This window comes from Canis aureus, chromosome 1 (genome assembly GCF_053574225.1).
Source record: "Canis aureus isolate CA01 chromosome 1, VMU_Caureus_v.1.0, whole genome shotgun sequence".
NCBI lineage: Eukaryota > Metazoa > Chordata > Mammalia > Carnivora > Canidae > Canis > Canis aureus.
Window position 1 is genome coordinate 114,476,317 of NC_135611.1, and position 23,493 is coordinate 114,499,809.

The 23,493-nt window shown below is 58.0% G+C and overlaps 4 protein-coding genes across 8 annotated transcripts in view; 1 reads left to right on the forward strand and 3 right to left on the reverse strand.

Moving 5' to 3' along the window:
* Positions 1–1,750: 1,750 nt before the first annotated feature.
* On the reverse strand, positions 1,751–4,313 carry ZFP36 (ZFP36 zinc finger CCCH-type). The gene is made up of 2 exons (XM_077852226.1): positions 4,169–4,313; positions 1,751–3,419 (listed from the first exon to the last, which is right to left on the reverse strand). Exons 1-2 carry the CDS (start codon positions 4,205–4,207, stop codon positions 2,466–2,468), a joined length of 993 nt encoding a protein of 330 aa, XP_077708352.1. The 5' UTR covers positions 4,208–4,313; the 3' UTR covers positions 1,751–2,465.
* A 5,225-nt stretch (positions 4,314–9,538) lies between these two features.
* On the reverse strand, positions 9,539–13,812 carry MED29 (mediator complex subunit 29). Of its 3 annotated transcripts, none has more exons than XM_077852300.1 (5): positions 13,376–13,812; positions 12,769–12,827; positions 12,427–12,511; positions 10,832–10,852; positions 9,539–10,036 (listed from the first exon to the last, which is right to left on the reverse strand). In XM_077852300.1, the coding sequence occupies exons 1-5, from the start codon at positions 13,589–13,591 to the stop codon at positions 9,569–9,571; spliced, it is 849 nt and encodes a 282-aa protein (XP_077708426.1). In that variant the 5' UTR covers positions 13,592–13,812; the 3' UTR covers positions 9,539–9,568. The 3 variants fall into 3 exon arrangements, with proteins under 3 accessions (XP_077708426.1, XP_077708406.1, XP_077708415.1); XM_077852280.1 differs by lacking the exon at positions 10,832–10,852 and adding an exon at positions 11,313–11,402 and having other exon boundaries at positions 9,809–10,124; XM_077852289.1 differs by lacking the exon at positions 10,832–10,852 and having other exon boundaries at positions 9,809–10,124.
* A 46-nt stretch (positions 13,813–13,858) lies between these two features.
* PAF1 (PAF1 component of Paf1/RNA polymerase II complex) lies at positions 13,859–18,718 on the forward strand. The gene is made up of 14 exons (XM_077852265.1): positions 13,859–14,201; positions 14,812–14,841; positions 14,940–15,032; positions 15,347–15,468; positions 15,549–15,615; positions 15,729–15,830; positions 15,913–16,018; positions 16,122–16,190; positions 16,272–16,375; positions 16,460–16,576; positions 16,676–16,804; positions 17,782–17,887; positions 17,994–18,084; positions 18,162–18,718. The coding sequence occupies exons 1-14, from the start codon at positions 14,155–14,157 to the stop codon at positions 18,563–18,565; spliced, it is 1,587 nt and encodes a 528-aa protein (XP_077708391.1). The 5' UTR covers positions 13,859–14,154; the 3' UTR covers positions 18,566–18,718.
* Positions 13,954–23,493, reverse strand: part of SAMD4B (sterile alpha motif domain containing 4B) — a 29,555-nt gene continuing 20,015 nt past the window's right edge. The window contains exons 10-13 of one of the 3 annotated variants that reach the window (XM_077852240.1): positions 23,269–23,392; positions 21,251–21,334; positions 15,063–15,130; positions 13,954–14,473 (exon numbers count right to left, since the gene is read on the reverse strand). In XM_077852240.1, coding sequence (XP_077708366.1) covers positions 14,387–14,473; positions 15,063–15,130; positions 21,251–21,334; positions 23,269–23,392 — 363 coding nt within the window. In that variant the 3' untranslated portion in view covers positions 13,954–14,386. The other 2 variants (XM_077852244.1, XM_077852253.1) reach the window with 2 other exon arrangements.

Below are 23,493 nucleotides of genomic sequence, written 5' to 3' on the forward strand. Positions count from 1 at the left end.
GGGGCCACAGCATGGGACCCGGGTGAGGCCCCCAGGAGGCAGGTGGATCTCTGTACAGGATGAATCAGACAGAAGTGCTGTTGGACCCGGGTGTGGGTTTGACAAAGAGGAGTCCAGGGCACTCGCAGGTGTTTGGCACTGGTAGCTGGCCGTATGGGTCATTTTCAAAGATGAAGTTTCTGTTTTTCGAAGGGGCAGAGAACCTGTTTTTTGTTTTGTTTTGTTTTTGCTAAGGGAAGGGCCAGAGATGTCAGTTTCTCTTTCTTTCGTGTCTTCTGTAGACCTCTGCACGGCTAGTTCTTGCTCTCCGCCTCCCCAATGTCTTTGGGTCTCCGTGTTTGTCTTTTACTCCAACCCTTTCTCCTAAGCGTGGGGATCTGAGCCCTTTCCCAAAAATGAGGGGAGGCCAGTGTCCTGGAAGGGGAGATGAATGGCCAGGGCCGGCCAGGGGGCGAGGGAGCACCAAAGAGGAGAGGGCCAGGAGGCCGGAAGAGGGGGGGGGCAGAGGAGGAGGGGGGAGTGGAGAGGGAGAGGCAGGGGCAGGACCCCAGCAGGAGGGCGCAGAGGGGTGGGGAGGAGAGGTGGAACCGAGCAGACAATGAGTGAGACGCAGGGAGGAACAGGGTGGAGAGGGCAGGCGGGGCGGGGGGGGGGGGGGGGGCAGGGAGAGGAGGAGGGGAACTGAAGGAAAGAGAGGAAGGGGGAAGGGGCGGGGGGGGCTGGATGGGGAACCAGGGGAAGGGAGAGGGCTGCTGGGGGAGGGGCGGCCTTGGAGAGGGGGAGGGGCAGGGGAGGAGGAACTGACGGGGGAGGCCGGGAGCGGAGAGGGAAGTGGGGGAGGGGAGCGGGGGAAGGGGCAGGGAGGCGGCGGCGGAAGGGGGGCGGGGCGCCGGCGCTGACGCGGGGCGGCTTCCGGGCGCGGGGCGGCCGGCTCCCCCGCCGCAGGGTGGGTCCCGCCGCCTGTTGCCTTGTATGGTCCGAGGCCGCCGCGGTCCCCCGGGCCCCGCCCGACGCGGCCGCGACCCGCCCCGGGGTCTGGGGGGGGACCCCCGCCTCGGCCGCGCGCCCCCAAGGCCCCCGGACGCCGACGGCCCGCAACGCCGAGCTCCTCGGGGCCCGACGGCCACGACCCTGCGCCTCGGAGGGTCGGGCCGGGAAGCCGCAGGCGGCACTGGGCGGGCCCCGCAAGGTTTCCGAGCCGCGGGAGTCCAGGATTCCAGGGCGCCGGGACTCCGAGAGTCGAGTCCTGAGGCTTTCACGCCGCCTCCCCCCGGGTCCCGAAAGCCTGAGTCCCCCCTCACCCCCCACCCCAGGCTGTCACGTCCCGGAAGGCCGCCGGCACCCCGGGCGCCCCGACTTTCGGGATGCCCCCTCCCCCCCCGCCGCGCCGCCCCCGTCGTCCTGGGCTCGCGCCCCGGCACATTCCGTCCTCTCCGCCCCGCCCTCCTCCCTCGGCCCCGTGGGGACGGAAACATGCCGTCCCGCCCGCGCCCGGCCGAGGGCTGTGGGTCACGGAGCCCGGCCGGACGGCAGCTGGCTCTCCGAGATCCGAGGGTGACCTCACCTGGGCCCGCCCTCTCAGGTGAACGGCCGGGCCCGGTGACGTCACTTCCTGCCAGGTAAGCGCCGCGGGCGGCCCGGCCTGCGGGGAGGAGGGGGGCGGAGGGGCGGTCGGCGGACCCTACCCTCTCCCGCTTCTAAACACTCCCCGCCCCTCTCGACCGCTTCTGGACCGCAGAGGACTCCGGGATTGCAGTTTACACACAGATTCCTTTTATTTAAAAATTCCAAAAACCACAAAAATAAACTTTTAACAATATATTACTTAATATATTATTATAGCATACTTATAACAATAATTATTCCATCGTTTCCAATATTACAAAAAGGAGGAAGAAAAATACAAGGGAAGCAGACGACCCAATATATATAAATACTATAAAATCCATTAGAATAAATAAAGTCGTCATAAATAAAGAGCCCAATGGCTGGGGGGGGGGAATTGGGGGTGGGGGTGTTTGGCAATGGCTTTGGCTACTTGCTTTTGGAGGGAAATTCGAGCACCAGGATTCCCCCTCGGGGGAGGCTCCAGTCACCACCAGACTCTGGAACCTCAGGGTCTAGGAGAAATTGGGAGGGGGCAGTGGGAGCCTATTATTCACAGCATTGGGAAAGGGAGGGGTGGGTAGAGGGCTCACTGCCTTCCTCAAATCTGCTACATACTTTTTTTTTTTTTACAAGACCCAGAAAACTCCCCACCCCAACACCATGAACACAGATCTTGCACACTGGGGACCTGCCCCAGCGTGGGGTCAGGGGAGTGGGTTAATGCACTTTGGAAGGTAGGGGGAGGCTACTTGATTGAGTCCCCCGAGTTCCCCACAGCCCCGGGGCCCCTGTGGAACCCACAGCAAAAGAGAAATGGCCCCCTTGAATCCAGCTGATCTGTACTGGGCAGGCACTTGTCACTCAGAAACAGAGATGCGGTTGAAGATGGGGAGTCGCCGGGGGGCTGCAGGTGGCTGGGGTGGCCCAAAAATCCCAGCCTCGAAGACAGGCGAGTCGGATCCCCCTAGGCTGCTGCCGCTGCTGGCATATTCTTCAGGATCAGATCCCAGGGACTGTGCAGAGGGGCTCCGAGCCAGGCCACCCAAGGGCCCCCAGACGCTACTGGGGGTAGCCCTTCGGCAGGAGGGGCAACAGACTGTGGTGGGGTCCCTTCGGGCCACCGGGGTCCCAGGGGCAGCAGAGAAGGCAGAGGGTGAAAGTGGAAGGTCCCCAGGTGGCGGTGGTGGGGAGCTGGAGGGAGAGAAGGAGCAGGAGGACAGGGAAGGGCCTGCCAGGCCTGCTGGTGGTGGTGACGGTCGGCGGCCGGAGGGCAGGCCCGAGAAGCTGATGCTCTGGCGCAGCACATGAGGGTGGCCCGGGGCAGCCAGATCTTCGCTGGGGTTGTGGATGAAGTGGCAGCGTGAGCCGTAGGGGCAGCCGCCCTGGAGGTAGAACTTGTGGCAGAGTTCGGTCTTGTACTTGGGGTGGCGGCTGGCCTGGCGCAGCTCGCCCAGCCCGTGGGCAAACTGGCACTTAGCCCCGTAGCGGCAGCGCCCACTCTCGGAGAAGGTCCGACACAGCTCGGTCTTGTACCGAGATGAGGTGGTGGGAGTCGCAGTAGGTGAGGTGGGTGAAGGCGACAGTTCAGGGCCTGGGCGGGGAGCCAGGGGTGCGAAACCCGGGGGTGGTGGCACCCAGCCACAGCTTGGACTCTCCACCAGGCTGGTGGAGCGGCCAGGCAGGCGGCCACTGATCCCAACCCGGCTCCTCTCGGGTGAGCTGGGGCTCCAGAGCCCGGAGGGGGGCCAGCCTGGGATGGACTCCGTGTCTCCGTGGTCAGATGGCATGTCAGGGCTCAGCGACAGGAGGCTCTGTGGGAACAAGGATCGGTTAAGAAACCGAAAATGCTGGGTGACGCCCCACCCCAGCTGCAGGGCACCTAAGAGCTTGCCAGTCCGGTTTGTGGGCTCCCAGCCTGAGCCCCACCTGCCCACATTAAAATATGGGTGCCGGATGGCAGGGATCCCGATTTGGAAGTTCAGAATTTTTTCCTCCCCGCGACAGAAGTGTCTCCCGAGGGACCCAGAGTCCCCGGCTCTCCAGGCCGGATCAAAACAAGACCCCAGAGTCCGACAACACCACTGTCCTCCCAATTTCGAGCCTCTGGGCCCCCGGGGAGCTGACCCCTCGCATCGGGTTCTCCAGTTTCACAACTGGGGAAGCAGGCAAAGTTAGCCGCGGAGTCGGGAAGCCGTCGGACTTGAGAGTCCCCAGAGCTCCGGCTGGCCCGAGGGCCGGAGGGTCAGGAGTCGGCCCCCCCTCACCCCGAGACTCCGCGCCCAGGGCCGCCTCCGCGCCAAACCGCGCCCTCAGCAACCACTGGGGGTTAGGCCAGGTGTGGGGCCATTTCCGCCTCCAGACAGCCCTGGACTCCGACGAGTCCCCCGGCCTCCCGACCCCCGAGGGCCGCCCCACGAAAGTCGCGGGCTCTGTTTTCACCTCCTGAGAACCGCGCGGGTGTGGGAAGGGCGGCAGGGCCCCGGGCCGGGCCGGAGCCGTGGGCACTGGCGCTCGTCGCCCTAGCGGGGGGGCGGGCCCGGGGGTCGCCGGCGGGGCTCACCTTGTAGATGGCGGAGAGGTCCATGGTGGCGCGATCCATGGCGGCGCGAGCGGCCGAGGGGTGAGGAGTCGGCCGGGAGGGCGAGCGCTGAAGTCAGGCTGCGGTCGGCCGGCCGAGCCCGGGCTTTTATAGAGGCGGGCGAGGCGGGGCGGGCCGGGTGGGTGGGGCCAGAAGGGGCGCTTCCCGGACGCGCGCCCCCAGCAAGGCCCGCCCGGCCCCCGGCCAGGACGCACCGGAGCCCGGCCCCGCGGGCGGCCGCAAGCGGGGAGTGCCCCGGGCCGGGGGGAGGGGAGGCAGGGGGCAGGGGGGACAGCGGGGTGTCGGCCCAGTTTCCAAGGCTGGAGAGAGCGAGGCGCGGAGAAGCGAACTGGGCCGTGGTGGGGGCAGGGCTCCCCGGGGAATCGACACGGGCCGAGGCCAAGAGGGCGTGCGCGGGACGACGGCCGGGGGCGGGGAGAGGAGAGAGCCGGGAACGCAGCCGGGGAGAGAACCGCGCAGGGACGCGGCCGTGGCGGGAGAGCCGCGCGCGCCCCGGAGGCAGGGAGAGGCGGGGAAGTTGGGAGACGGAAAAGACAAGTTAGAGACAGTCCCAGAGGGACAAACTCAAAAGAGGGGGAAGCGAGAGGGAGGGTCGCGTAAACTGAAAAAGCGGGGAGATGAACCGGGGGAAGCAAACACCGACAGGCCAGAAATCCCGTAGGAGCAACACGGAAGGGCGACCCAGGCCAGGTGGGGGATTCCGGGACGTGCGCGCCTGGCTCGGGCTCGCTCAAACAGCCCAGGTCGGGAGGCCTTGGTCACCAGCCCCCTGGCCCCCGAGACTCGCGGGGGCGGGGGGCCCCGGATCCCTGGCGAGGCAGGAAGGGGGCCCCTCTGATCGGTACCCGCCCCCCAGCTCTGCTGCGTGAAAGTACTTTACGGCCATCCACTCAAGGACGCATTGTGCCCATTTTACACACGAGGAGACCCAGGCCGAGTTACTGTTGTCGAACCTGTTAGTAAAAGTTCGCCCTCTGAGAAGACTCAAGATTGGAAAGGGCGGTGTGTGTGTGTGTGTGTGTGTGTGTGTGTGTGTGTGTCTTTTATTGTGGACGAGGGTTTGCCTCCGATGGAAAGTCGTTTGGAGGTGGAAGGAACGGGTCCCCCCCCCACCAACTGGTGGTCGCACGGGCGTCTTTTGGAGGGGTTTGCCTTGAGAGAACTGCCAGTCTGCGGGGGTGACTCCCCACACTGGCAAGGCCGCTGTGGTCGAGGGGGTGCCCTGCGTGACACTCTGTTACAAAGGCCTGGGGAGAAAGTTCACTTTTAAAGGGGCTCTCGGTGGGCTGGGTGCCCGGAGTGCAAAAACATGGGGGCTGAAGTCGTTGCCACGGGGTGCGGCTCTACCCGGGCGGAAAGTTGCCTTCTGCGGGCTGCGGCCGCGCGCTGGGACCGAGGCGGAGACACTGCCCGGCGCACCGACCTGCCCGGTCGGACGGAGCTCGGGGGAATCCCTGTGCGGCGCGTTCTGGGGCCGAGGGGCCTTCCCGGCCGGTCCCGTGAGCTGGGCGGCTGCGGGTGCCTTTGGCACGGTTGCAGCCTCCCGCTCGCCCGTGACTCATTCGCAAGGGGCGGGGGAGGGGGGCTTCCTGGAAGCGGTGACGAGGAGGCTCGGCCCGGACGCCCGGGTTCCTCTCTTGTAACCAGGGTTTGTGTCGCCTGTAAACACAGCCTCGGGGACAACGGGGGAAAAGGGGGAAAGGGGGAAAGGGGGAAAGGGGAGGTGCCTGCCGCCCGCCTCCCGGCCGGGCTCCAAACTCCGGGGCCGCTAGTGGGATTGCGGCGGTAGGGAGAGCGGGAGGTGGGGGGGGGGGGGACACCCTGGGGTCCCCGGAGTGTGGCTCGACTCCGGCCGCGATCCCAGAGGAGTTTCGATTGCCTGGAGACAGGGAGCATTTCCCATCCCTGAGTCAGGCTCACCCCGTCCCCTCTCCTATCTGCTTAGTCATCGGCCCCGAGAGCCAGGACGCTAGGGATTGGGCGACGCTCTTGGAGGCTGGAGGGGGCTCTGCGCGGGGAAGGGCCGACCGCCACCCAAACGCAGGGGGTGGGAGCCAGGACCCCGGGCCTCGCCCCCTCCTTGCTCAGATCTGGGGGAGGACGGGGCAGCTCTCCAAACCGCCTCTTTGCTAGATCCCGGACACCAGGCCCCCAGCCCCTCCTACGTCGGACCCACCAGCCCGGGCGCCCAGCCCCCCTCCCTCTCCAGCCCGAGCCCCCAGCCCCTCCTCCCTCCCACCGAGGAGCCTGGCTCCCCCCCACCCCGTCCAGGCCCCGGACGCCCGGCCCGGGAGGAAGTTCGGGCTGGACTCCTCCCCGCTCCCCACGTAGCCAGCGGGAAAATCCGTGGCCCCAGCGGCGGCCGGGAATCCCCTCTGGAATGACGGTGGGGAAGGGGATGGCCGGGGTCCCCCGCGGGGTGCAGGGGGGCAGCTCCCCGCCCCGCCGAGGGAGGAGGAATGGGGCGGAAACCAGAGAGGCTAAAAATACGGCGAGCACTTCCGGCCAAGGGGGAGGGGAACGGAGAGCAGTTTCCAGAAAAACAAGCGGGGACGGGAAACGCGGGGGTGTGAGAGTCGGTGCGAGTGCGCGGGCGAGCAGGGGAGCGTGTACTCGCGGCACGTGTGCGCGCCCGGCGTGCCTGGGCGTGAGCGGGCGCGGCCGAGTGTGCAAGTGCGGGGCCAGCCGGTGGGCGGGCCGCGGCCGACGTCGTGTGGCTGTGTGTGTGTGCGTGTGTGTGCTGCGGGTGGGAGCGTGTGTGCTCCGGTGTGGCCGGGTGCACAGTCAGGGGGAAGTAGGTGTGGGACACGAGTGTGTGCGCCCCGTTTCCTGCGTGAGGGCTGTGTACGGACAGGCCCGCCTGCCGCGGCTGCGCGAAGGGATGTGTGAAACCACCTGCCACCGTGCGGTTGACTAGGCTGCTTAAGCATCCCTGGGTGTGGGAATGTGTACGCTGCAAGTGTCTTCCAGGCGGCATTCGCGGCAGCGTGTGACTTACATGAACTGCACGCACATCTGCGGGTAGCTCTGAAGCACTATGGGGGCTGGAGTGACCCCCCGAGGAGCGCGGGGTCAGGGGTCTGGCCGCCCTGTCTTCTGGCGGGAGGAGGATCTGTGCGCCCCCACCGGGAAGCCCTGTGCCTCAGCGTCTGTGGGACTCTAGGAGGCTGGGGCCCGGTGCGGGGTCCCTGGAGCTGTGTGTGCAGTGACTAGTGTTCCCAAGCGTGTGTGTCCTTATCTGGGGGGAAGCTGAGAACATGGGAGGCCAGAATCTGGTTGAGGTTCCCTCTGAGGCCCAGTCACAAGGCAGTGAAACTGGTGAACTTTGGTTCCTGACGTCTACGGCACACATGACGGGGAGGGTGGCCGGTCACTGTTCGCCCCCTCCATGGGCCCAGCCGAGACACACACGCACACACTTGTACCTGAGAAGCATTATCTAGCCGCAGCTAAGGCTACTTTCGATAATGTCGAGCTGAGCGGAGGGCTGAGTCAGCCAGTCATGGGCAAAGTCTGCGATGGGGTGAAAGATAGTGGGTTAAGTGGTGATTAGAGAGTTGTTTGTATATTCATGTGGTTGGATTGTTCCTTTAGAGTCTGTTTGGGGGACTGTCACTGGGACGGAGAACCTGGGGACTCTGTGATTGTAGGATGGTAGGTTCTCCTGTTCTCTGCTGGGGGAGAGGGGGCCACCGGCACCCATGTCCCCAGGGTCTGTTTTGCCCTCTGTGGCCATGCATCTCAAGTGCGCTCTTCCCTGGAGTGCGTGGTGGGGCACCAGGCCGTGTAATCTCCCTCTGGTCTGATGATCTAGTAAAAATCTCCACTAAGGTCCTTTGTGACCTTCGGCAACTTCTACCCTTGCCCCCTGCACTGTGGTCCAGGCCTCCGCATTGTTCCACAGACACATCAGCACATTCCTGCCTCGAGGCCTTTGCACTCCTGTTCTTCTCCCTGGGATGCTCTTTCTCCAAATGCCCACACGTTCTCCCTGGGATGTTCTTCCTCCAAATGCCCACATGCCTACTCCCTCGCCTTCAAGTTGGCTCCAGTTCAGCCTCTCAGTGAGGACTTCGTGACCTCTGTCAAGGACTTTTTTTCCCCCAAAGTAAATCTTCTCATCTACTTAACAACCCACGTAACATCTATTTACAGATCATAATAATGATAATGAATACCCACGGACCACCACCCAACCTAGGCTCTCAAACTAAAGTTTTTTAACAAAGTAATGCCAATTTCCATACATGTGCCCTGCATTTGTGTCATTGTGTCACATTCCTGTGGGCAGCATCTTCAGCTAGTGCCCAGAGAGGCCTGCTGCCCTTCCTGGGGGGTCTGCCCTATATGCCTGCCTGGGACTTCAAGAAAGGGACTCCCTGGGGTGTGTATACACACACACACACACACACACACACACACAGGCTGGCCATTTCCCAGGACTCTAGTGTGGGGACTTGGGCTCTGGCTGAATCACAGGTCTTCACAGTCCCAGGCTTTCCTTGCAGATGTGGAGTCCAGGACAGGACACCTCTGGGCGGCGAGATGGGAACCAGGGCACAGAAGGTGTTGGGTGGGGCAGTCCCGCAACCAGGCTGACTCACTCCCAACAGCTGGGCCTGGGCTGGTAGCTCCGCCTTGCACTTGCCCAGGCCTGAAAGCCATGGCTGAGCTCCCGAGGCTTGCTCTCAGGTAAAAGGGGAGCCTGGTGGGCCACTCCTTCCCTGAAGCCCCCTCCCCAAGGCCTGCTTCCCGGAGCTGGGGCCCAGGCGCCTGGGTTCTTCCCCAGGACTGATGATTCACCCCTGCTGGGGCCTTTTCACTTCTCCTTTGGGGCTAAAAATACAGGGACCCAGGCATCCAGCTGGGCTAGGCTTCACCACGGATTGCACAATGCCCCTAGTTTGAGTGCTGCTGACGCAGGCTCCGGGTTCTGGTGGGGGAGTAAGCTGCTCCCAGACCAGGCATGCTGAGGTCAGGGCCTAGAACCCCTTCACTTCCCCTTTCCTGGGCTAAGGACTGGGGGTGCTGGGCTGACAAAGGAGGTGCTGGGGATCCCTGGACTTGGCTGTGGCCCTTGGAAATGAAACTCCTTCCTCTAGCCCCAGGTAGCCTAGGGGTCTGGCTCCCAGAATCTAGCCCCCTTCATACTAGAGTCCCAGTTAGAACTGGGAGCAGAATAGAGCAAAAGGAGACTAAGACAGAGATGGTCAGAGACAGGGAAACAGGACCAAAGAGGTAGAGAAATGGACAAAAAGAGACCCAACGAGAGGCAGACAACAGACACATACCTTAGAAACACACAGAGAAACGGCTAGAAAAGGGAGCAAATACAGAGAGACCACCCCCAAATGGACAAAGTCAGGAAAGACTGAGGGAGAGAGGCAGGTCAGGGCTCTTTGCCCAGGCAGGCTGGGGGCGAGCCCTGTAAGAGGTCATCAATGGGGGGTCCAAAGTGCATCCTGGGCTCGGCAGGACAGGACAGCACAGCAGGCTGCCAGGGGAAGCAAGGCCCCGCCCTGCGCGCCCCCTGCTGGCCTCTGCTGCCCCCTGCTGGCTCGGGCCACAGAACTCAGGCGGGAAGAAAAGTCGGAGACAGGCTGCTTTGAGGTCACTCTTCATTCCCTCCCTGTCCCCTTCCCCCGGGGCCTGCCCCACTCCCAGCCCTGCCAGCTCACAGGGTGCCCCCAGGGCCTGTAGGTGGTGCCGGCGTCTTGCCCGTGACCTTGTTGGCACAGTCCAGCAGAGCGGTGTGAATGTCCTTGGCACAGGCAATCTGGGCTTTGATGACTGCCAGGTACTGCGGGTAGGGCAGGCTGTCAGGCTGTACTGCATCTGGTTTGGTGGCCGTGGGCACCAGAGTTGGCGAATGCTTGGCACTGTCGCAACTCTGAGACAGGCACTCATGTGCCAGGCGCTGTGGACAGGCAGGCAAGGTGTGGTATCAGTGTCCCTCCTGGTGCTCCCAACTCCACCCCAAGGGCCAGCATGGGGTAGCTGGCTGGGCCTCTGGACTCCCAGGGGTTTGCAGTCAGAGCCTGGCCCTGCTGGTCACTTGCTGGTGACCTCAGGCATGCAGCTTCCCCTCTCAGAGTCTGTTTCCTCCTTTGGAAAATCAAATGGGTTTAATGACTACCTTTGCTGCCTCATCGGGTGAGAACCGTGAGAACAGTGTGTGAGACAGCCACAGGTCCTAGTGCTTCATTAAGTGCTAACTGATGAATGTCAGCTGCTATTGCTGTGACTGTCCTAACTCCAGCCTTGACCCTGGCAGTGGCTTCTCTGATGATACCTGCTTCTGGTTTTCCTCCTTCTTCTCTGGCTGCTCTAAGAACTTCTTATTCTGCCCAAGCTTTATTTTTTTAAAATTTTTAAAAAGATTATTTATTTATTTATTCATGAGAATACACAGAGAGGAGAGAGAGAAGCAGAGACACAGGCAGAGGGAGAAGCAGGCTCCATGCAGGGAGCCTGACGTGGGACTCGATCCCGGCTCTCCAGGATCACGCCCTGAGCTGTAGGCTGCGCTAAACCGCTGAGCCACCGGGGCTGCCCGCTTTATTTTTTTTTAATGTTTATTTTCTTTAAAGATTTTATTTATTTATTCATGAGAGACACAGAGACGCAGGCAGAGGGAGAGGCAGGCTCTCCACGGGGAGCCCGATGTGGGACTTGATCCCAGGACCCCGGGATTACGCCCTGAGCCAAAGGCAGACGCTCAACCAGAGCCACCCAGATGCTCCTGCTCAAGCTTTAAACAGGGCAATTCACAGGTTCCATCTCTTCTTGCTCTCATGCCCTCTAGGGGTTGTCCCACCCACATGCACTACACAGTTCCCACCTCCGCAGTAACATCACATCTATATCCCCAGCCTCCCCTGAAATTCCTGAGCTGTCACACTCTCCTCACCAAACTGTTCCTCTTCCTGGGTCCCTGTCTCAGGAATGGCACTGCCATTCCAACTACAGCCTTGGGCGTCATCCTGGAGATGACTCCTCCCATAGTCCGGCAGCCCCATGGTCTGTTAACGAAGCCTTCTGAGCAGCTTTCCCATCTGTTCTTCCCCACTTCCTCATGGCCCTGTCCTGGTGCAGCCTGGCCTACCTGAATCCTGTCCTGGTGGCTCCTTGGGCTTCCAGCCTCCACTCTTGGCTCCTCTAACCCATCCTTCACTTGGCAGCCAGAAGTATATTCCTAAAAAAGCCAGCAGGGCCATGTTCTTCCCTGCTTAAAACCTTCCATGGCTCCCCACCACCCTCAAGGCTATATTCAAAAGCCAACAAGCCCTGGGGTGGCTCAGTCGGTTAAGTGCCTGACTTTGGCTCAGGTGATGATCTCTGGGTCCTGCCATCAAACCCTGTGTCAGACTTTGTGCTCAGCGGGGAGCCTGCTTCTCTCTCTCTCTCTCCCTCTGCCCCTCCCCCAGCTTGTGCACGTGAGCTGTCTCAAATAAATAAATCTAAAAAAAAAAAAAAAATCCCACAAGCCCTAATGCATATTACATCTCAGCTAAACTGAATTTCATGACATTCCGATATGAGAAATTAAAGTAGAAGCTGTCCCTTATGGTTGGAACACCTTTCTACCACCCCAGACTTCTCAAATTCTGACTTTTCCTTCAAAACCAAGTTTAAAATTATGATGATGATGATGACACTACAGGAAACGTTTGCCACATGCTTAGTACCATGTTGTTTTTTATATATTTGATATTGCTGTCTTTCCCCAAAATCCATTTCTTAAAGGAGAAACCCAAAGGTCACAAGTAGAGATTGATGATCCCTCTGATTCCAGAGTCTGTGCTCTTAATCACCCACCCTCTTCCATTTTTGCTCCAGCCAAAGCTCCGATGTGCTCTCTACCAGTAAACTTCCCTGAGCCACTCTCTCCCTGCCCTATCCTTGGCAGAGTCACGTGCCTTCTCTGGGCTTCCACAATCCCCCAAACTTCCCTCATTTTAATCCTGAGGGAAGGATCCTGTGCCTCTCCCATCCTAGCCCTTACCACTCTGAGCTGTCACTATTTGGGGATGTATGTCACCCCACTGAACTGGAAGCTTAGTAAAGGCAAGGATCAGAGCAACATCATGTCCCCAGCATCAGTTGAAGCACGAGAGTGGCCCATAGGAGGTGCCCCATGTGTGCCGACTGACAGGGTTTCCGGAGACCTGGGGACTGAGGCAGGGCTGTGGTCACCCAGTGTCTAGGAGGCCCCTTACCAGGCAGAGCTCCAGCTGGTCACAGAGTGCGTAGAACTCCTCCAGACACTTGTCAAAGCGCTGTATGGGTCCATCACTGCTCTTTCTATAGTCCAGGAGAAGAAGGTGACTGGAGAATGAATTTCCAATCTCTGGGACTTCAGTGTCTACCCAACCAAGTATCCATCAGGAAACCAAGTTTAGGCCCAGAAACCCCAAGGCACGGCCTAAGGGACTGTTTTAGAAGAGGCAAAAGAGCAAGGGTGGTCGCTAAGGAGTGGGGCTCGAAAACAGAAGGAAGGGGGCATAAGTGGGTGGGGATCCGCGTGAGTTTCTAAGACTAGGGAGAGCGGCTATACTCACTGGCCGTTGTCAATGTTAGTGTTCTGAATCAAGTTCTGGGCGGCGACCTTCATCAAGGTCTAGTTAAAAAAAAAAAAAAAAAAGGCACGAGATAGAGAAACAGAAGGGGGTGTAGATCTGCCAAAAGTACTTTTCGTAGATCTACACTCTTCCCTAAGATCTATTCAATTTCAAGCCTTCTCATCACTTGGCACCTCTCCTGTCAATCCAGAGTAGCAGGATTTTCCTAGAAGCCCGCTCTCACCGAGGGTCCTCCCAGTAATCTCCGACAGATCTTACACTCCTGCCTCACCCACCAATCATGGAAAGAATCTCTGTACAGGCCAGGCTTTTCCTCGCGTATTAACAACGAGAGCCTTATTTTTCCTTTAAACTCCCTCCCACTCGAGTTCCGGCCATTCCCAGGCCCAACATCCGCGCTGATCCCGCTCACACTGTCAATCTGCAGAGCCTCGCTTTGGCCTCATCCAGAGGACCAAACGTCATTCCCCCTTCCTGCCTCTCCAACGCTCCTTTGCTCTCTCCCAGACTAAAGAGGCCCTCTGCCTTCCCCCTTGGAGTCAGAGAATAAGACCCCTCTAGCTTCTCACAGCTCCCGGCCAATCACCTGTAGACTCTCCTTCAACTGCGGGATGAGCATCTTGTAACGCTGCACTGGATCGAAGTCCTGTTGCTGTTGCTGCAGAAGCCCGCTCTGGGCAGGCCCCACCAACTGTGCTGGTGGTTGCGGCTGCTGTTGCGGACCCGGGCCACCAGACGAACCCGGACCCGACACACCCGCGGCAGACGAAGCAGCGGCAGCTTGCTGCTGGGACGCAGCCATCTTCCTCGCCCAGCGCGCCGGAAGTGCGCCACAAGAGCGTCTCTCCCGGTTTCTTCTTGGCGTCTCTGTCTCCAGGTCCCGTTTGCTACTTAGCTCCGCCTCCCAAACCACTCAGCCAATGGGAAGAAAGGACAACCCCCTCTTTCCCCTCCCCCTTGACTCTCAAATTAGACGTCCACATTTACGATTGCCAATCACAAGAGGCTGTTCCTCCGTCGCCCCGCCCCTTACCCAGCCGTTTGCCAATCCGGGTGTGGGTCTAATCCGGACTCTATTTCCCAGAAGGGCTCGGGGCCTGAGGCGACCTGTCGGGTCCTCAGCGTCTTGGCGGCAGTTGGTGGAGCCGGAGCTGCGAGTCCGTCTTTGGCGCTGCCTGCTCTCGTTTAGCCGAGTCTCCTCTGGCACTCTTCTCACCAGGCGACCTCATTTCGACCCTACCCGACTGAGAGCGGCGCCAACCCGAGGCCTCCCTCGGATTAGGCGTCCGCCGACGTCGGCACACCCCTCCGCGTCTCCCCGCGGCTCAGCAAGGACCCCGTCCGGGCCTCCTTCGCCCTGTCGCCATGGCGCCCACCATTCAGACTCAGGCCCAGCGGGAGGATGGCCACAGGTAGGCGCCACGCCACCTGGCTGTTCCGCTTTCCTCTGGGGGTCTCCAGGTTTCGGCGAGGCTGGCGGGCGGGCGGGCGGCGGGGGGTGGGGCCGGGCGCGGGTGTCTTCCTACGACGCCGCCGGCCCCCGGGTCTGCCCGTGATGTGAGACCCTCGCCGCGAACGCCGTGACGTCACGGAGCGCTTACCTTTGACAGGGGTGGGTTCCTTCAGGGGTGGGGTGTTGTCCCCGCTCCCTGCCATGGAGTTCAGAGATTAGGCTATGGGGAGACTGTTTAAAAGGGATTGTGCGTTTATTACTCCAGTGAAGCATTTCGAGAACCCCTTTGCCAAAAGCGATTGAGCACGTAGTTCTACTAAAGCACTTGAAGACCTCTCCTCCAAGAGCGACTGAGCAGTTGGCTTCATTCAGGAAAGCGTTTGCACTTTCCCTAGGAGGAGTTGAATATTAGGCTCCTTCCGTTAAAGTACTTGGAGCACCGCTGCCCAAAGGATTTTACCATGTGTCACCCCCACCTTCCCTTTTTTAAAAACTTGGGGAAAAAAACCTCCTTCATTCTTCTGTCCGGTTTTTTCCATCTTTGTTAATGTGTCTCTCTTACCTACCAGGCCCAATTCTCACCGGACTCTGCCGGAGAGGTGAGCCCCCTTGTGTTTTCCCAGAAGGGGTGGGCCAGTGGGGGCTGGGAGCAGAGGTGGGGCAGCAGGGGCCAGGTTTTGAACCACTGTGTTCCCAGGTCCGGAGTGGTCTGCCGAGTCAAGTACTGCAACAGCCTCCCTGACATCCCCTTCGACCCGAAGTTCATCACCTACCCCTTTGACCAGAACAGGTGAGGCGGAGATGGAGGTTGGTGAAATACCTCAATTAGATCATGAGTTCCTTGAGGGCAAGGATTGCTTTTCTTGTTGACTGCTCTTTTCTCAGCACCTAGCAACAGGACAGTAGGTGCTCCGTAAATACTTGTTAATGAATGAAACAAGCAGTGTCCAAGTCTCTTCCCACTGAAGAGCCAGGCTTCTGGCCCCAGCGTGGGGGACACTCCCCATTTTGAGTTCCTCCCTGGAGAGGCTTAGGCTCTGGGAAGCAGGGATGTGAGGGGTAAAGCTGGAATCAGGAAGCCATAATGCGTGTTTCCCCACCCAGGTTTGTCCAGTATAAAGCGACTTCCTTGGAAAAACAACACAAGCACGACCTCCTCACTGAGCCAGACCTGGGGGTCACCATTGACCTTATCAACCCGGATACCTACCGCATCGACCCCAATGGTGTGTGGGAAGGCAGGGAGGACCTGCTCTAGGCCAGCAAAGGCCAGGTCCTGCCTCACGACCCTCTTGTTCTCCCTTAGTACTCCTCGATCCCGCTGATGAGAAGCTTTTGGAAGAAGAGATTCAGGCCCCTACAAGCTCCAAAAGGTGAGTGTGCTGGAGACATCAGGGGTGTGTGTGTGTGTGTGTGTGTGTGTGTGTGTCTCTCTCTTTAATGGGAGGAGAGTGGTGGGTCCTAAGTGCCTAATACTCTACCCCAGATCCCAGCAGCATGCGAAGGTGGTGCCATGGATGCGGAAGACTGAGTACATCTCCACTGAGTTCAACCGTTATGGCATCTCCAATGAGAAGCCTGAGGTCAAGTAAGTTGTGGTGGGTAAGGAGGGAAAGCGGAGATTTCAGGTGTGTCCAGTGATCCCTAAAGGCCTCTCTCTTTACTTGTAGGATTGGGGTTTCTGTGAAGCAACAGTTCACGGAGGAAGAAATCTACAAAGACAGGGATAGCCAGATCACAGCTATTGAGAAAACTTTTGAAGATGCCCAGAAGTCGGTAATTGAGGGACTGGGGTAGGATGGTGGTTGCAGGCAGAACAAGGTACAGCTCCAAAACTCCACGTCCTCCTCTTCACCGACCCTGTTTTTGCCCCCACCAGATCTCCCAGCATTACAGCAAGCCCCGAGTGACACCGGTGGAGGTCATGCCTGTCTTCCCAGACTTTAAGGTCAGATCCAGGGCAGGGAGGCAGCAAAGATAGCCTGCCATCGCTGCTCATCCCAGTCTAATGCCAGTGTTCTTGCCCCAGATGTGGATCAACCCATGTGCTCAGGTCATTTTTGACTCAGACCCAGCCCCCAAGGACACGAGTGGTGCAGCTGCATTGGAGATGATGTCTCAGGCCATGATCAGGTAAGTAAGTAACCCCACTGCCCACCCATGTTCCTCACTGCCCCTTTGTCCTCACTCTTCATTTTCTCCCCTTTTTCCATCCAGAGGCATGATGGATGAGGAAGGGAACCAGTTTGTGGCTTATTTCCTGCCTGTGGAGGAGACACTGAAGAAACGAAAGCGGGACCAGGAGGAGGAAATGGACTATGCACCGGATGATGTGTGCGTGGGTTGGGGTTAAGTTTTGGGGATTGAGAATTGGGTCTTTTTTCCCCTCATAAAGAAGAAATGGGGTGACCTTGTTCCCATCATCCTCATCAGGTATGACTACAAGATTGCCCGGGAGTACAACTGGAATGTGAAGAACAAAGCTAGCAAGGGCTATGAGGAGAACTACTTCTTCATCTTCCGGGAGGGTGATGGGGTTTACTACAATGAATTGGAGACCAGGTACTTGGTACACGCCTACCTCAGATTAACCTGGGCCTGCGCTTTAGAATCCTGATCCTGGGGTACACAGGAACTACGCTGCAGGTCATTTGTACATAAGGATTGGTCTCTCCTGCATTTTAAACAGGAGCAGCAGAAGCCTGCTCAAGCATGGGAGCTGGACCTAATTCTAACAAAAAGAACCCAGGAAGGAGATTGAGCCTTTCTGTAGGGTAGATAGCCAAATTCCATCTGATAATAAGAGATTTCATGTGAAAGTCAGCATAAACAAAATACAGAGTAATACGTCAAATTAGGATAAATATTTTAAATGAAATCTTGGATATCCAAGTTAATAAGGGGATCTCCCCCACCCCGTCCCCCAAACAAACTTTCCCCTGAGAGCTAGACGTTTGTTTACTTACTCCTGTGCTAGGGCCCTCAGTGTAATGTAAGGGTTGGGAAAGAAAGTGTGATCTTGAGTTTGTTTAAAGCAAGAGATCCCAAACTCTGATCCCATCCATGTAGAAGGTAGCACAGTGGGCTGGTGGGCTGAGTGACCTGGAGCTCTTGACAACCTCCAAGGGCACCATGACCTGGCCCAGCAAAGGGTTCCATCCTATTGTTGCTATGCTATGGGAAGGAAAAGGGGCCACAGTTTAGCATTTTCCCAAAGCCAGCCATCTAGATTCTGTGCTTTTAAGTGCTGGTAACTAATGCACCTTGAAATCTCTTATGTGCACACATTTGTGTTGTGTGTGCACACGCACGTGTGTATACACATACACTTTATAAATACAGGGGACTTGTGGAGCTATTAGTCTTCCCTTTCCCTTACCCGACCTGAGTGTGGTCTCCTTCATTCAACCCACATTGATTCTGGTCTGTTCTGGACTAAACATTGGTGAGATAGTAAGAATCAAGTCAGACTGGATCCCCCTCTGTGGTCTTTAGATGCATCTTCCACATACCCCTCCTCACCAACTTGCCCACTGCAGGGTCCGCCTGAGTAAACGCCGGGCAAAGGCTGGGGTTCAGTCCGGTACTAATGCCCTGCTTGTGGTCAAACACCGGGACATGAATGAGAAGGAATTAGAAGCCCAGGTAACAAGCATCACTGGCCCAGGGCACCCACGGAGGGTGGGAATGGGTAAGGAGAGAAACAAGCCTAACAGAACACCCTCTTCCCCCTCAACCCTGCTGCTTCTAGGAGGCACGGAAGGCCCAGTTGGAGAACCACGAACCCGAAGAAGAAGAGGAAGAAGAGATGGAGACGGAAGAGAAAGAAGCTGGGGGCTCAGGTAAGCTGGAAAGGCCAAACCCCAGGAGTCCTGGAAGGGTGGGGAACTGGGTCTCACTTCTCCCTGCTTCCTTACAGATGAGGAACGCGAGAAAGGCAGCAGCAGTGAGAAGGAAGGCAGTGAGGATGAGCGCTCAGGCAGTGAGAGTGAACGCGAAGAGGGTGACAGGGACGAGGCGAGTGACAAGAGTGGTAGCGGCGAGGATGAGAGCAGTGAAGATGAGGCCCGGGCTGCTAGGGACAAAGAGGAGATCTTTGGCAGTGATGCAGATTCAGAAGACGATGCGGATTCTGATGACGAGGACAGAGGCCAAGCCCGTGGCAGTGACAACGATTCGGACAGTGGCAGTGATGGGGGTGGCCAGCGGAGCCGGAGCCGCAGCGCCAGTCCCTTCCCCAGTGGCAGTGAGCACTCCGCCCAAGAGGATGGCAGTGAAGCTGCAGCTTCTGATTCCAGTGAAGCTGACAGTGACAGTGACTGAGTCCCAGGCCCTTCAGGGTTGGTGCAGACACGATTATAATGCGAGCATTATGCGTAGGAAGGCACTTTGAGTGGTCTGTTTGCGAACCCTTCGCTTTGTTTCCCTCCTCTCCTCCAGGCCTTGCTGTTAATAAAGCCAACTTCTTTCCCTTTACTTCCGCTCCCAGCCCTATGGTCTCATTCGGCTTCCACCTCTCCTTCCCGCCCTGTCCCAGGAGCTCGATGGCCTCAGCCTAAGGCCTCTAGGTTTTCCATGAAATGTAGCATAACAAAGGTCAGAATCTTTTTTTTTGTTTCTTGTTTTTTTTTTTTTTTTTTTTTTTCCAAAATAAGCCCAGACCATTAAACAAGTGAAACTCCAACAAGTAAGTCTTCTCCAACAGCGAGAAAAACTGTACAGTTACTCAAAGCTGATTCTGCCAGTGGGGCTGGGAATAGGAGGGAGGGTGAAATCATGGTGGGGGGCAGGGGGCTTGGGGGGGCTGGAACAGAAGAGGATCAGGGTCCTGCTCATCAGAGTGGGGCCGCCTGCGTCCTGCACACTCTGCTGTCAGGTGGGGGGAAGGGGGCAGCTCTCGCCTCCCATTGTGTGTGTGTGGGGTGTCCCTCACCACCTCCCAATGCCAGGCAGAGCCAGCTCACCCTGATGGGTAGTGAAGACGACAGGACTGGCTGGGAGGTGGTGAGGGTCCTGTACGAGGGACACCCTGCTGATTCCAAACGAGGTGGCCCCTGTCCATCCCACTTCCCGGGGCTATTGGGAGGGGGACTGGAGAAGCCCTGGGAGCTTGAGGGGAATGAGCAAAGGCACAGAAACATGGAGGGGCCGGGGTGGGGGACTTGCATAGGTTGATGAGTGTGCAAGAGGTACATAAATAAACCTGACACCCCACCCAGCCCGGCACTGGGAGAGGAGGTGGGGACCTTAGCAGATCCCCAGGGCCACCCCACCCCCTGGCTTCCTCCCCCTCCCTGGGCTCAGAGCTGAGGGAGGTCCAGACCAGGAGGGCAGAGGCAAGAAGGTCTGGGGAATGGGCTGAGAGTGCAGGGAGGGCGGTGGTTTTAAAATTTTTTTTTTTTGGTTTTTTGTTTTTTCCCAACATTTTGTATCTTTAATAACATACACAATGGTTACCAGCCATATTCATAACAAAAGTTATTCATAAAATGTATCTAAAAATAACATTTTTTTTCCTTTTCGGTGTGAAAAGCTTGAGAATGTCCCAGTGGGGGGTGGGGTGGGTTGAGTGGGAAGAGGGGGTTGGAATAGGGGACCCTGGCTTCCCCACAGCCTGAACCCCCAAATCCCCTCCCTCCACCTGGGCCCCAGCACAACCCCTCAGCAGGAACAGAGACCAGAGGGTCTGTGTGACTCCACAGCTGGGACAAATCTCTGGGTTATGATATAGTGTTCCACTTAAGTGAGGTCATGACAGAATGGGGGGGTGGGGAAGGATGAAAGAAAAGGGGTGGGGAAAGAAACCAAAAACCAAACAATCCCCTTTCCCTTATTCCTTACCCCAAGTCTTTCAGCAACCAGACCTGGGAGTGGACAAGGGTGTGTTGGTTGCGGGAAGGGGATGTTAAGGCAACAGACTTCCTGACCTCACTGGCTGCCCTGGCTCCTGGCCTTCAACCTCTGCATCCGGGGAGCCAGGACGGGGGAAGCGGGGAAGGGCTAGGGGGTCTGGAGGAGGGGGCTCTGCCCTCTCCCCTCGTAAAATTCAGGCTCCCCCTGCCACTGTCTTGGCTCAGAGAGAGGCCTGGGGATTCTAAAAATGAGAGGGAATGATCAGAGAGAAAAACCGTTAAGAACTATATAAATATGCATCTTAAATAGGCCTAAGAAATTAATTGTAGAGAACCTCTGATAAACAGGGCAAAAGGAGGTGAGTAAAAGGAGGGTGGCTCCTGTCCTTGGGGAATGATGGGAATGGGGAAGAGAGGCAGGTGATAAGGAGAGAGAGGCTCCTCTCCTCATCCACCACCTTCTCCTTAGCTCCTCTCAAATAACATCCAGGAGAGCAAGTGGTCAACCCCGTTCCTCTCCCCAGATGTCAGATGGTGCTGAGCAGGCCCCGCAAGACAGGGGGAAGCTGCTCCCTTAGGAGGGGCGGGTGGCCGGCAGTCTGGAGGAGGCAGGGGTGGGACGGGGCCAGGCAGGGGATGAGGGAGGGAAGGAGGGGCAGTCAGGCTAGCCAGTCCCTGCTCCCTTTATCCTGGCTGCCCCCTACCTCCCTGAGCCTCAGCAGGAATCCCTCGACGGGCCTGGGAGTGAGCAAGGCGTGTGCCAATGTTAAACAAAAGTTAAAAGGGTGAGAGAGTAGAAAAATACTAGAATGTATAGCTGAGCCAGCCCACCCTCTCGCTGTCGCGGAGAAGCCCGTTGGGGGTTGGCCCCCGCCCGCCGCCCAGGGAGCCTATGGGTGCGCTGGGCTGTGGGTCCCGTCAGATGGTGGAGGTTTTGTCTGTCCCATCTGTGGTAAGAAAGGGAGGAAGGGAGGAAGATCAGGAAGTGGCGGGAGGCCCAAGAAAAGGCGCTCCGGGAGCCTGTCATCCCAGTCAGGCCCTCCCTGGAGGCTGGCCTCCCCTAGGGACCCCTCAGGATGCTCTGAGTTGCTCAGTTCAGAGGCGGAGACGCTGCTGGGTAGGTGGGAGCTGGGTCAGGGAAAGAGGAAATGCTCACCACCCAAGGCGTGTTCTGTCATGCTCAGACACAGAGACTCCAGAGTGGGATTGATCTCCAGGTCAGGCCCAGGGACCGGGCAGTCTGAGGGGGAGAGAACAGAGGCAAAGGCTGAGCTCAGGTGGAGAGCAGAGCCTGGGAGACCGAGCACTGGATGGGCTGCGAGCACTGGATGGGCTGCCGTGGGGGGAGGGCTGACAGGGATAAGAGGGAGGGAGGGAGGGAGGGAGGGAGGGAGAGGCAGGAGACGGAGGACATGTGAGACGTGGCACACGCTCTGATGGGAAGTATGATTGGGCAGGGGTGAAGGACAGTCGGGCCGGGGGTGCACAGAGCAGGGAGAGGCTTAGCAATGAACAAAAAGCCTGACCAGCAGGCTGAGGGAGTGTGGGAAGCTGAGGGCGCTTCCTGGAGGCCGCACCCTGCACGTTGCCTTAGGCACAGTCTGGGCATTGGCCCCAGGCACTGGGCAGCCCCATACCTGCTCTGTAGTTGGTGCAGAAGCTTAATTAGAACCCTTCCCAACCCCACTTGGACTTGCTCCCCTGGGCAGGATGTCATCTGGGCAGGCCCGGCAGACGGGGCAAATCAGGACAGCAGCCATGGGGTTTGTCCTCAAGTCACCTCTAAAGGGCCTCTTGTTCTGGTGTCTGGGAAACAGCCCACTCCTGAGCAGAGCTGACCCCACCCTACACTGCTTAAAACCCCTTCCTTGGCTCCTCACTGCTATGGGGAGGAAGCCTGAGCTCTCTGCCTGGGTTCAGAACACTCTTCTGCTCCCACTCCCAGCCTTACCTGTCATCACATCCCCAATGAACTCTGAGCTCAGACCATGTTGGGACACCTAACTGGCCGTTCTTAGCAAATATATATTTTTTTGACCTTGGGCAAGTCACCTCTCTGAGTCTCAGATTTATGACTGACATGATGGGAATAACACCAGTGCCCTCATGTACACAGCCGGGAGAAACTGATTTGATGGAGTAGGAAAGCTGTTGGATACACAGTCCAGCACACAGCACGTCAGTAAAAAGAGTAAAAAGAACTGTTTCAACTTTTTTGCTTGTGCATTTCACCCATCCAGTCATTTAGCATCCCGTTACAGATGCCTACCATGTGCCAAGCCCTATGCTAGGATGAACACAGTGGACAGGGTCCTCTGCCTCTGACAGATGGCAGTTCACATAATCTCATAAATTGAAAGCCACTAATTTGGCACTTTATGTCATGAAGACCTTAGGGTCACCTACAAGTCTAGTTAAAAACAAATTTTTAAAGTAAACTCTACCTCCAATATGAGGATTGAACTCCTAACCCTGAGATTAAGAGTTGCATGCTCTACTGATGAGCCAGCCAGGTGCCCCATCTCCCACAGCCTTCTCTGCCTTTGCAGCCTCAGTGGCCAGCAGCAGGCCCAGCCCAGGGCAAGAAACACCCCCACTTGACAAGGCCGGGCTAGCATTTCTCTAACCTCCCTCTTGCCAACTTCACCCTCATTCTGATCTCTCATCTCTACACTGTTCTATGAACAGAGGAAAAACAGTCATCTCACTTCACAGACCCTTTAGTGTAGAACCTGGTTTTAAGAACTGAAGTCTGCTGGTTCCTGCCTGAAAGAATCCCAGTGGACTGACAGGCAGGACAACCCCCCATGGAAAACTTGATGCTTTGTCTCACCCCCTCCACCCCTTCCAGACTGAGTATTTTAGAGAGGAATCCTCTAGAGAGATGGTGACGGAGACCAGCAGAGACACTAAGACTGTGACACAGGAAGGAAAGGTGTGGAAATGCGGGGTTGCGAGTAGGGGAGAGAGAAGACAGAGAAAGCAGGCAGGATCTGAGAAGGAAAACTGCAGTGGGGGAGAGGGGAGGGTATAAGAAAACTCATGATGTGGGAAGATGGGTACAGAGTGATGGGAGGTAGAAGGAAGCACTGGAAGGATAGTGGGAATGGGAATGAGAGAAGGGCCACCTAAGGGTGTTGTCGAGGTGGAGCCCCAAAGGTGGGGGCAGCTTACCTGGAGGGAACATGAGAATGGCCTGGGGCGATGAATGGACCGGGAGGGAGTGGGTGCGCTGCACAGAGCTGCGGCTCTGGCTGGGCATGCTGTTGCTGCCTCCAGGGTTGGCAAACCACAGGTTCTACACAGGGCAGGGGAAAACAGAAAGTGGTGAATTGAGTGGGAAGAAGCCCAGGCCCAGGCTCGGTGGAACTGGCAAAGGAGCCTCTCCCATTTAAGCCA

What these genes read in the sequence shown, in the direction of transcription:
- ZFP36 (XM_077852226.1), bottom strand. Translation starts at nt 4,207, where the DNA reads ATGGATCGCGCCACCATGGACCTCTCCGCCATCTACAAG. An exon ending in ACCTCTCCGCCATCTACAAG is followed by an intron (nt 3,420 to 4,168) that starts GTGAGCCCCGCC and finishes TTGTTCCCACAG; the next exon opens with AGCCTCCTGTCGCTGAGCCC.
- MED29 (XM_077852300.1), bottom strand. Translation starts at nt 13,591, where the DNA reads ATGGCTGCGTCCCAGCAGCAAGCTGCCGCTGCTTCGTCTGCCGCGGGT. An exon ending in AGTTGAAGGAGAGTCTACAG is followed by an intron (nt 12,828 to 13,375) that starts GTGATTGGCCGG and finishes TTTTTTAACTAG; the next exon opens with ACCTTGATGAAGGTCGCCGC. An exon ending in CTGCCTCTCCCTCTGCCTGC is followed by an intron (nt 10,037 to 10,831) that starts GTCTCTGTGTCT and finishes AACCAGATGCAG; the next exon opens with TACAGCCTGACAGCCTGCCC.
- PAF1 (XM_077852265.1), top strand. Translation starts at nt 14,155, where the DNA reads ATGGCGCCCACCATTCAGACTCAGGCCCAGCGGGAGGATGGCCACAG. An exon ending in CTACCGCATCGACCCCAATG is followed by an intron (nt 15,469 to 15,548) that starts GTGTGTGGGAAG and finishes GTTCTCCCTTAG; the next exon opens with TACTCCTCGATCCCGCTGAT. An exon ending in GCCCCTACAAGCTCCAAAAG is followed by an intron (nt 15,616 to 15,728) that starts GTGAGTGTGCTG and finishes ACTCTACCCCAG; the next exon opens with ATCCCAGCAGCATGCGAAGG.